Source organism: Silene latifolia, chromosome 6 (genome assembly GCF_048544455.1).
Source record: "Silene latifolia isolate original U9 population chromosome 6, ASM4854445v1, whole genome shotgun sequence".
Taxonomy (NCBI): Eukaryota; Viridiplantae; Streptophyta; class Magnoliopsida; order Caryophyllales; family Caryophyllaceae; genus Silene; species Silene latifolia.
Window position 1 is genome coordinate 4,919,482 of NC_133531.1, and position 11,350 is coordinate 4,930,831.

The 11,350-nt window shown below is 36.0% G+C and overlaps 1 protein-coding gene across 4 annotated transcripts; it reads left to right on the forward strand.

Moving 5' to 3' along the window:
• Nucleotides 1-3,091: 3,091 nt before the first annotated feature.
• Nucleotides 3,092-11,279, forward strand: LOC141586095 (U-box domain-containing protein 33-like). 4 transcript variants are annotated; one of them, XM_074407220.1, is made up of 10 exons: nt 3,092-3,212; nt 3,775-4,016; nt 5,387-5,508; nt 5,611-5,735; nt 5,873-5,977; nt 7,157-7,631; nt 7,958-8,095; nt 8,322-8,852; nt 9,583-10,341; nt 10,437-11,279. In XM_074407220.1, exons 2-10 carry the CDS (start codon nt 3,827-3,829, stop codon nt 10,626-10,628), a joined length of 2,637 nt encoding a protein of 878 aa, XP_074263321.1. In that variant the 5' UTR covers nt 3,092-3,212; nt 3,775-3,826; the 3' UTR covers nt 10,629-11,279. The 4 variants fall into 4 exon arrangements, with proteins under 4 accessions (XP_074263321.1, XP_074263322.1, XP_074263320.1 ...); XM_074407221.1 differs by having other exon boundaries at nt 3,124-3,342; XM_074407219.1 differs by lacking the exon at nt 3,092-3,212 and having other exon boundaries at nt 3,349-4,016.
• The last annotated feature ends 71 nt before the right edge of the window (nt 11,280-11,350 follow it).

The window sequence follows — 11,350 nt, forward strand, 5'->3', positions numbered from 1 at the left end:
CATGAGAATAAAGATGGTGAAGACATAGAAGAGGAAGAATATTATGATGTGGAAGAGAGACTGCCGGGGGAGGATGAGGAGGAGGAGGAGGAGAGGAGGGTGGAAGAGGAGGTGAGGAGGAGAATATTATGATGTGTGCAATTTTATGTTGGTTGAATCTTTGTTGAAATTATGAAGAATTTAACTCTTATCTTTTAATTTGCCCATGTTTGTACTTCATTGTATTGTATAGAACAAGTTAATCGTGTCACAATTTAGTATTAATCACCAGTGTCATTAGGATCAATCTAGTTTTCTTAAAAACAAAAAAACTTTCAACCTTTCGCACAACCGATATCACGATAAGAGGTACCATGCTTCCCTAACAACTTCTTTTGGGCATGGTAGGGGACACAATGTCCCAACGGATCATCCTACCAATAGTAAATTGACTTGACCAAATGATCCGACACAAGTATCTGATTGGTACTCGACCCGACACCTGAATCGGGAACACGGGCTTGATAACCCGAATTTACCCATCAAATGACGTGGTCCAAATATTTACTGACATATTTGACACACTATCCATTTTATATTCCCGAAATAATTTATTAATAACAGACATGAAAATAATATGAAGACGCAAAGATCCAACATAAACTCCCCCGAAATCCAAATTAAGACAAACCCAGACCGACTCGATTTATCCGTTTACTAGGTCTAGTTGTAACGCGGCTAATCAAACCTAGGCGAAACGGAATTTGAAAATTAGGGAGAAACATGACATAATCAATACATATATATAAAGCAGAAACTTTTCGAGCGATATTAGAGAGTGCAATTTTTTTTGAATTCCTAACAAGAGTAGATTTCGAAAAAAAAATTAATAAAATTTTCCTAATAAAAGTAGATTTCTTAATATTTTAATAAAATTATCCTAATATAAGTAGGCGATACTCAAAATACACAATGTAACTAATTATATGGTATATTAATGACATAAACATTATTCTTATACTATATCTTAAATTTCATTAGTCATACTAACTGATAAGTTAACTTAAACCTAAAAAAATAGCTTAAAAGGTAACTGGAAATTAAGAATGATAATTTAATTGATTAAGTAAAAAATGTTTGGCAAACTAACGAAAAATAGCTGGGTTTTTTTTGGTAAAATGATACTCCAAAAGTACATAATAAGTTCTCTATATTTAATATTTTAAATTGGAGGAATAAAAAACACAGGTAACTTATTTCTCACTGCTACTCTTATTTTGGCAAATAATTTATCTATCAAGTATTACAAAAAAATTAAGATAAATGAAATTTTGGTCAAAAGCTTATTTCTTTGAAACAAAGCCTAAATATGAGATTTTTCATAATCTCACGACTTTCCTCATATCTAATTAATTAGTTCTTGTTTTTTTTTTCTGCCAATGTTTACTTATTTTTGACCCTATTGTTAGGAGTTGATCTCAAGTTCTTTTTTTAATTTTATAATCTCCATTATAGTTATTGGTTCAGAATAAATATTAACAATTAGGCATTGTAACACAAGGTACATATATACTCCAAAATCATGAAGAACAGAACAAAAAATTATCGTTAATTCTACAAGAAAAATATTTGGAAAGTGTAAGTATATTTATGTAAGGATCAAGAAAAATTGGGATTAATTTAGTAGTTAGGTTATTCGGGTCGGGTCCGTGTGTACAATGCTCAACCTAAACCTAGCAGCCCAATTAAATCTCGTGTCGTGTTCGTGTCGACCGGCTTGTATAAATGGGTCTTTAAATGTCAACCCAAACCCGTTAATTTCATGTCGGATTCGTGTCGTATTTTCGTGTCATGCCATTAATTGCTGGCTCTAATGCTGCGCCATGACAATAAACAAGAGTTAGGAACAATGACAAAATCATGTTTAAATTTATTTGTCAAAATCAGTTTTTATTAATGGCCAGCTTTATGTAGAAGCGTTCATCCAAGAGATTAAGGTTCTACATCGATGATAGAGACCACATGTATCAAGGCCACAAGAAGGACGTTGTTTATAAAGAAGTTATCACAATTTGCCAAATTAAGATGTTGTATTATATATTTTGCATGAAGTTCTTAAGGATAAGTAGCCAGAGACTATTTCGGTTAAAAACTGATGGTGCTTAGACAATAAGAACAGTAACACTATAATCCAACTATATCTCTGAATGTTAGTATACAACTGATATAGTTAAATACCAAATGCCACAACACTTTAGTTGCGTTTTCGTTATAGGAACTGATGATTAATCTGTCCTCATCTAAATCAAACCCCGAAATTTTGTTTGCTCCTATTGTTAACATAGTTTGACTTTTTGTTAAATTTAATAGTTTTCTATTACCAGACCATGGAAACGTAAAATAATGTTTTCAACGGTGCCATAAAATATATACTACGAACTGACATTATTATACTAACTTGGTAACCCGACTATTTAAAAAAAATGACATAAACTACTAACTGATGTTATTGTCACATATGATACAACTAGGTGCCCATGCATTCTATGTAATAGAATTAGAGATATTTTGATTGTATTTAAAGATTACTAATTCTATTGGAATTCAGTTTGTATTTGATTTTGCAAGATGTTTATACGGAGCAAATACTATTAATTGTAAATAGTCAAGTTAAAATTATGTTGTAAGATATCTAACATTTTCTGCTAACGCACTAAATATATATAATTATGATACATGCTGTTTTTTGTAACATCATTCAGTTTTATGTAGTTGTAAAATAATTTGAAAACATGTCTCCGTTATTAAGGGTTCATATTGGTGAGCTCCACCGTGTTTATAGAGAGAGCGTTTTATATTTAATTAAAAACCGATTGTGTATGTAACAATGAAAAAGCTAACTACATACGGACTACTAATTACTATAACTATGTTACTTGATGTTATACTAATCGATGTCAAAACTTTTATGCTAAAAGCAATAACGATTTTTTTTTTCATCAATGACAATATAGTATGACTTTTTTTTTATTAACTTAAAATACATTTTTAAAAATAATCCTAATGAGAGACCCGTGCATCGCATGAACTTTTCAACTAGTTACTTCGTAGTAACAAAGCACAACTGTAGCAACGTAAATTAGACTAGTCAGCAGTCACTACAGAAATGTATACAAAGAGAAGAAAAGTCGTAGATGCATTGACTTGGTTAAACATATTACAAGATGATATACGTAATTCCTAATTTGTTTATTAATTCCTTATTTGTTTATTAATTCTTCCTAATTATACTTCATTTGTTGTTGATTGTTCAACAGTCTATGTTGATTTGTTAATGTTGACTAACAATAATTAAAGATAGAGGTATCTTCTTCGTTGTGTTTTGATGTGGTTTTTGTGATGAAGACAAGTTATCTCTTTTACCCAGAAATATTGTTTATTTAATTTCAATTATTTTGGCTTTTTCTTGCATAAAACCCCATTTTTTCAAAAACCCATTTTTTATTTTATTTTATGTTGGTTGAATCTTTGTTGAAATTATGAAGAATTTAACTTTATCTTTCTAATTTGCCCATGTTTGTACTTCATTGAATCATTGTATTGTATAGAACAAGTTAATTGTGTTATAATTTAATATACATAATCAGTGTCATTAATTTAATTAATTTTGTCATATTACCGCGTATGATTCATGTTAGCCGACCCTAAATTATTTTACTAGTAGGGCTTTCTTGTTATTGTTATTGTTACGAGTAACTAAAATTGGTTGTGGGTGTGCTATATGGTGGATGTTAGGGGTCAAATTGGAAGAAGGGTGAGATACCCAGAAATTGAGGAGTTTAAGGGAATGGGATCAAGGGGAGAAATTACGGGGAAACCCGGAAATGAGGTGATAGTAGATGACAAGATATATGTGGCAGTAGGGAAAGAGGTTAAGGAGAGCAAGTCAGCACTTATATGGGCATTGCATAACTCGAAAGGGAAGAAAATATGCATCCTTTATGTTCATGTCCCTGCCAAAATGATACCCATGCCAAGTAATTACTCCTCACTACTTAGATAGGGTTTTTGCTTTATACTGTGGTATTATGAATTTATGATTCAAATTTTGGTTGACAAATGTTATTGTGGTGTAGTATTTGGGTGCTTACGCATTTTCGGTGCAATTTTTACTATGGCAATCTAAAACAATCTGGAGTCGTTTGGTTGCATGTAGGAATTCGTATTGCCTAGGAAGTCATAAAACACACGATTTTAGAATTCATGTGAATTAGAAAATATTGTTTGGTTGCCATGTAGGAAGTGCAATTCATGTAGGCATTCCCACTTACCTATGGGACCTAGGTAAGCCACTTCCTCCATTATGGAGGAATTTGAATTCATGGGAACTCCCAATTCATGTGAATTGGGGTAACCAAACAACATGCCAATTTTGCAATTCACATGAATTTAAATTCCTGTGTTGTTTAGTGGGTAACCAAACAACCCCTCTGTTTGTGCTTTCTAACACAGGATAAAGGTTGCGTACACATGACCCCCTTTCCTCGTCATAGGTGGAAGTTTTTGAGGCATATGTTAGTGGTATAGAAATGTTTAGCTTCTATGTTTGTGTCTTTATAGGAGAGCTAACAATTGCTTAAAACTATTCTGCATGCCTTGATCTTAAGTGGTTAATAAGTTTCTCGGCGTTTCCCAAGTATTTGTTCCTATGATTTTAGTGCTGGGTTTTAGGTTCTCAATTGATGCAGATTGGACCACAGTGACACCTTTCACTTAAGTCCACATCTCATAGTTAGCAATATTTGAGTCAGCCAGGGAGTTTAAAGTAGGTCTATACTAATGATCTGTCCTTGTCATAGACGCATAGGACTCTTTTAACAACATAACGACTTCTTAATTTCTGTTGAGTGCTGTTTGAATGAGGAATCCTTCCTGGCTTCATTCATATGGGATTTTTGGTAGTTCCTGATATCAAAACAATCTTTAATGTGATATTGTTCTCTGTCCGTCTTACAGTTTGAGATAATGTGCCTATTTACAACATGAAAACGAAAGAGATTTACGGTTTTGGGGTGCGGGGCAGGGGCTATCAGCTTATCCATTTTTGGTTTGTTCATTTCCATTGGCTTACTTGGCTCTTGCAACTTAAAGTGGCGTCATGATCTTCCATGTAATGACCAGTATTAGTGGAATGATGACCTGAAACTCTGAAAGTTTTGTCTTCCTTGTTATGCTGGTGTCTTTAGCAATGCTATCTGTTTCTTATGACTGCTTCTAGTTATGTACTTTTACCAAAGGTTTCATGATAAGTTGCTTTTTTTTACTCCTTGCTTATCCTATTCTGGGTCTTTAACTCTTTATGTATAACTCATTCTGCTCACTCTACTTTATTGCTATCTAATTGCAGTGGGTGGGAAATTTCCAGCAAGTAAAGTGGGAGAGAAGGAATTGAAGGCATTTAGGGAAAAGGAACAACAAGAGATGCTCTCAATTCTAGATGCTTATCTTAAAATTTGTGCTCAAGTTGGGGTATTATCTCTTTCCCTTGTTAAAATTAGCAAGCGGTGATGCATTGGTGTTTTCATTTTATTTTTACCAACATAAGGAAAGTTGATGAAACTATTTTGGCAGGTACTTGCTGAGAAAATACATATAGAAGTCGATTCCACCATAGAGGAGGGAATAGTAGAACTCATATCTCAGCAAAGGATCGGGAAACTTGTCATGGGTGCTGCTGCAGACCGTACATATAAGAGGTTGGTATAAAGGATATCATGGCTCTTAATATTTAATTTTCTAGGTAATTTACTTTGGAGCAGATTCATATTATGAATGAGAGATGCTATTAATGAACTAAAGGCTTGTAATTTTCAACTTGTTATTTGTATTGAAGGAAAATTGTGGAACCCAAGTCAAGAAAGGCCATTTATGTGCGCAATCATGCACCTGATTATTGTCACATCTGGTTTGTCTGCAAGGGCTATCTAATCTATACGAGGTATGGTCTTTCAATTTCGCTTCACGTCTTTGCTTAATCCCTTTATTTGAAATTATTTTCTGGTTGCCCGAAGTGACTGTGAAATTATTTTGGTTATATTGCTTATCAGTTGCTCTGACCGTGTGTCACATTTTTACTAGTGAATTCAGTATTTATGACTAATACAGTTACCATGTTGATTCGCCAGTTATATGTATTGTCCTATTGGACGCTAGATGGGTCTTGATCCCATTTGTTGGCCCTAAGATTTGGGATGCTAAATGTGGCCATTTGGATAGCTAAGGGCTGCTACTATCTATTCAGTTCATTAAAGTTTTCCTAGGCTTACTGGTTCTAAAATACGGTACTTTGATGGAACACCTGTTTTCAGAAGTTTGACCATTTAAGGTTCTCTGCATTATTGTCTAGTTGTCTACATCATCCTGACTTTGGTTCTCATTGAACTCAACCTTACATATAGGGAGTTGGAAGTTTCACCTTTTTGGCCTCTTGATTCTCATATCTCCTCCAGACCCTAAGGGTGTGTTTGGATTGAGGGATTTGGATGGAAAAGAAAGGGAGGGAGAGTAGGGGATTTAAAATCCCTTGTTTGGATAGCAAATGAGGGTGGAGGGAAATGGAGGGGGAGAGATTTGGAGGGATCCAATTTCCCTCCTCCAAGCCTAATCAAAATCTCTTCACAATAGGCAAGATTTGGAGGGAAATTATATCCAAACACCCACACTCCATTCCCCCTCCCCTTTCCCTTCCCTCCTTCCCCCTCCCCTTCCTTTCCCTCCACTTTTGCTAAAAGAGGTTAAAGAAACTTGCTTCTCTGTGCCTGTCAACACTCAAATTATTGGCCGAAGGCTGTAAATTTAAAGGGAGTTTTTTTGGTACTCAGTCACTGAAAAGCTTCTTATCATGTTCAGAAACAACACCAAAACAGCTTTAGCCGCATTATTCTTATAAGAATGATTAGGTGAACTGAAACAAATGTCTGATCATTAACATTTTGTGAGGCAATTCAAAAGTTCTGAGACATATTCGACATCTTTGTTCTAGTACTTTTCATAGCCTGCTGATATGGGGCCACTATCAGAAACTAGTAATGAGATAGGCATTGAATTTACATTTTCTTTATCCTAGATCCTTGTGAGTTCACTAATGCCTTTTAACACAACACCACTTTTTGCGCAGGGAAGCTGTGAAGCAACCAATTCTGCATATTGAAGAGAAACCGTCAAGTGCCTTGGATAATAATCAACCTGATGCCAGAAGTCTAAGTCACGATTTAGTTTCCAAATTAAGATTTTCTGATTTTGACGAAGATGAAGGTTCTTCTGTTGAATTTGGCCGATCTTCAAGGGTCAGTTTTTCACAGTCATCAGCCTTGGATTATAATCATCCCGATGCCAGAAGTCTAAGTCAAGATCTAGTTTCCAGATTTAGATTTTCTGATTTTGACAGAGATGAAGGTACTTCTGTTGGATTTGGCCAATCATCAAGGGTCAGTTTTTCACAGTCGTCAGCGTGCTCAGTGGAAAGTGAATCAGTTTTTAATTCACCCTGTCGATCATTGGCCCGTGACGATGCCAGAGAAACTGATTCCGTATTGCTGGCTTTGCATCAGTCTCAGGACAAGCTCTTGGGATCTTCACCTCCTAGCGTATTGGTATGAATTTTCATATAAAGCTTGATATGCCTAACTAGTAACTACAGCGGCGGATCTATACAGAATCCCTTCAAATACTTGAAATATATAAGTATGCGAGCTTACTTATATTAAAATCTATAGCACAAATACTGGGCAAAATGCACAAACTTTTATTTTGTTTTACGGTGTTCTGGAACCCTGGAAGTCTGACATTGATATGTCAATGGCCTAACTTATTAGATTTAAAAAAAGCAATTACTCCCTAACTGTCTGGCAAGCTTGTTTAGCACATCCATTGTCTTTTCAAAACACCTTCCAAGCTTGTGAATTTTTTGTTCCAACAGGAAAGCAGCATAAATGATAATCTTTATAATCAACTTGAGCATGCCATGTTAGATGCTGAAAATTCACGGAGAGTTGCTTTTGAAGAATCAATGAGACGTCAAAAAGCGGAGAAGGAAGCCTTGAATTCGATTCGTAAGGTAATAGAAAGATTGGAAATCTTCATACCTTTGTAAGCAGTAAGCACGTTTGTTTTCTGGTTATTTTTCTGGGTGGGGATTGAAAAAATTTGTTATAACACTAGTCTTCTGGTTCTCTTTCATGTTTTTTGCAAAATTTTAACTGTGTTAATGATGGGAACATATATCTGTTATGATACCTTTTTCCTGCTTTATCTCCTCAACTTTATGGCTGTAAAACTTGCAGGCTGAAACGGCTGAAAGATTGTTTTACACGGAAGTTAAATTAAGGAAAGCATTAGAAGAAGAGTTGGCTAAAGGGAAGGAGGAGCTCGAAAATATGAAGAACCATTGGATTAAAGTATCACATGAACTCCACCAGAAAGTGGATCAGAAGTTTTCACTTGAAAAGCTAATTGAGCAATCAAAACATTCAATGGAAGAGTTGGAGGAGAAATTATTCTCAGCAGTGGAGTTGTTGCAAAAGTACAAGAATGAGCATGAAAAATTGCAAATAGAGAGGGATAATGCTCTTAGAGAAGCTGAGAAGTTGAGCAAACAACTCGATCAGGGACCATCAGACTCACACGTCCCTGTTTTCTTCTCTGTGTTTCCTTTCTCTGATTTGGAAAAGGCGACTAATTATTTTGATCCATCCTTGAAAATCGGGGAAGGAGGCTATGGAAGCATATATAAAGGAATCTTACGCCACACTGAAGTAGCAATAAAGATACTCAGTGCTAAAAGCATGCAGGGTCCTCGAGAGTTTACTCAAGAGGTAGATATTCGAAACTATGTTTTATTTTACTCCACTTGATGTATCTTTGAGTTGTTACCTCACCTGTTAATTTCCAAGCCCTTTCTTAGTTAGCTATGTCCCTAGTCTCAGATTATCAAAAACTTGCCTTAAGAAGTCATAATACTGGACACTGGTGTATGTTTCTCACGTAGATACATATTGTAGGAGATAACTAGATCATTCTCTAGTCACCCTGTACCTGAAAAACAATACTGAGCCACATGGCTAACATTTAATGTATCTTTTGCAAAACTTTTGTCAAAGCATTGTGAAAGTTTATTGGTTTTGAGGTGATAAACCCTCTATTAGGCATAGGTCCTAGGCCTGGCAAATGGGCCATTCAGGGTATAGGCCGGTTCAAGTCGGTAATATCTGAAATATTGTGCACATCGAGTGTTCGATAGGTCCAGATCAGGACGGGTTATTTTGGGTTAGGTTCCTACCATATGCTAGTTGATGTTTATGGATTGGTTCATGATTAGATCATATTCCCCATCCAAGCCTTTTTGAGTTAATTCAGGCCATTTTGGACTAGGTCATTTTTGGGTTAAGTCATTTCAGATTGGGTCTATATCAGGCCCCGCGAAATTCGGGAATGAGTATGGGTAGGATTGGGCTAATTCAGATTTCTATTCATATTCGGGTTATCCTATTCGAGTCAATGGAGTTTTGACATGTCTACTGAGTCCTAAAATTTCATTCCTTATAGGTTGATGCTTTAAGCAAGCTGCGGCATCCAAACTTGGTAACTCTAGTGGGTGCCTGTCCAGAATCTTGGGCTCTTGTTTATGAGTATCTACCCGGAGGAAGCCTTGAGGACCGACTCATCTGTAAGGATAATGCTCCCCCACTACCATGGCAGACCAGAATTCGGATAGCCACAGAGTTATGTTCTGCCCTCATCTTCCTCCATTCAAGCGGACCTGGTTGTTGTATACATGGTGACTTAAAACCCTCAAATGTGCTTCTTGATGGAAATTGTGTGTGCAAGCTCAGCGATTTTGGCATGTGCCATCTGGTATCAAGTGGTGAAACCTCAGTGGATCATACTGCATTATTTTTCACTACACAACCGAAGGGCACGTTTGCTTACATGGACCCTGAGTTTCTTTCAACTGGAGAACTTTCACCTCAGTCTGATGTTTATTCATTTGGGATTATATTGTTATGCCTATTGACCGGAAAATCAGCCTTAGGAATAGCTAAGGAAGTGAAGTGTGCTTTGTCTGACGGTACTCTCAAACGCATGTTGGACTCTTCTGCTGGAGACTGGCCTTTTGTCCAGGCCGAGCAGCTAGCTCACTTGGCTTTGAGGTGTTGTGATATGAACAGAAAGAATCGTCCTGACCTTGAATCTGATGTATGGAGAGTGCTTGAACCGATGAAAGTCTCATGCCAAAGCTCTTCTATTGTTCGACTGGCTTCTGACAACCAAACACCAAATTATTTCATTTGCCCCATTTTTCAGGTTAGTTGGGACTTAGAACTCATCTTTTCGCACCCTTTTCTGTTTTTTAGGCTTATGATGGGGGGTAAAAATTAATTCTTGTATTCAACGCGCAGGAAATAATGGAGGATCCACACATTGCTTCTGACGGTTTTACTTATGAAGCAGAAGCTATTAGAGGTTGGCTAGATAGTGGTCATGATAGTTCACCTATGACTAATGTGACACTTGAAAACCATAACCTTACCCCTAATCGTGCTCTCCGCTCTGCAATTCAAGAGTGGTTACAACATAATCGAAACAGATGATTCTTATCGGTATTAAAAGAACAGGCAACTGCAGTTTTTCCCCCACTTCAGGTTCACAATGTTTCCATATGCTGCCTTTAGTCACAATTCTATATGGTTCTACTTCATATTCGCCTTGATTTAGTGTATAGAATGGCATGGTCCTGGTATATATATATATGTAAGTAATAGTGCACAGGCCAGATTTCTGCAGCATTTCCTGCACTAGTCTTCGATATACTCTCATTGATACTTCTAGATCAATTTCAACTCAAGTTGACTATGTATATGGCTATATGCTAGAGATCTGCATGAACATGAGCTGTTTATCATGCCGCGAAATGCGCAACTGAAGTAATGTTTGGTATTTGAAATCCAGAAAAGTAATGCTACACGAAGATTGTTTTCTTTTTCGTAAATTGTAATTGCTAAAAGATCGGAGTATATAGCGGAATGGGTGAGCATTCATCATTTCGTCTGTTTTTCCTATTCATCCCTGATGTGAAATTGTTACTTAGCAACTTGGTAGTATAAGGTAGAAGTTATACTTTCATTGTTGGACTTGATCTTGACTGCCAAGTTACTTCAGTTGCTGCATTTGTAATTGTGTGTAGATAGATTGTAATTAATTTTTTTTAATTAAATTCAGCCTAATCAGTTGTCCTTACATACTACACGTATCTCTCATGAATTTTTCGTATTATCTCTATCAATAAATACGATTTGCCATCTTTGACCTTTTG

Bases quoted from the DNA above. Each gene is read 5' to 3' on its own strand.
- LOC141586095 (XM_074407219.1), top strand. From the start codon at position 3,761: ATGGTGGATGTTAGGGGTCAAATTGGAAGAAGGGTGAGATACCCAGAA. The intron at 5,509-5,610 runs GTATTATCTCTT...CTATTTTGGCAG, and splicing joins AAATTTGTGCTCAAGTTGGG to GTACTTGCTGAGAAAATACA. The intron at 8,096-8,321 runs GTAATAGAAAGA...TAAAACTTGCAG, and splicing joins CCTTGAATTCGATTCGTAAG to GCTGAAACGGCTGAAAGATT.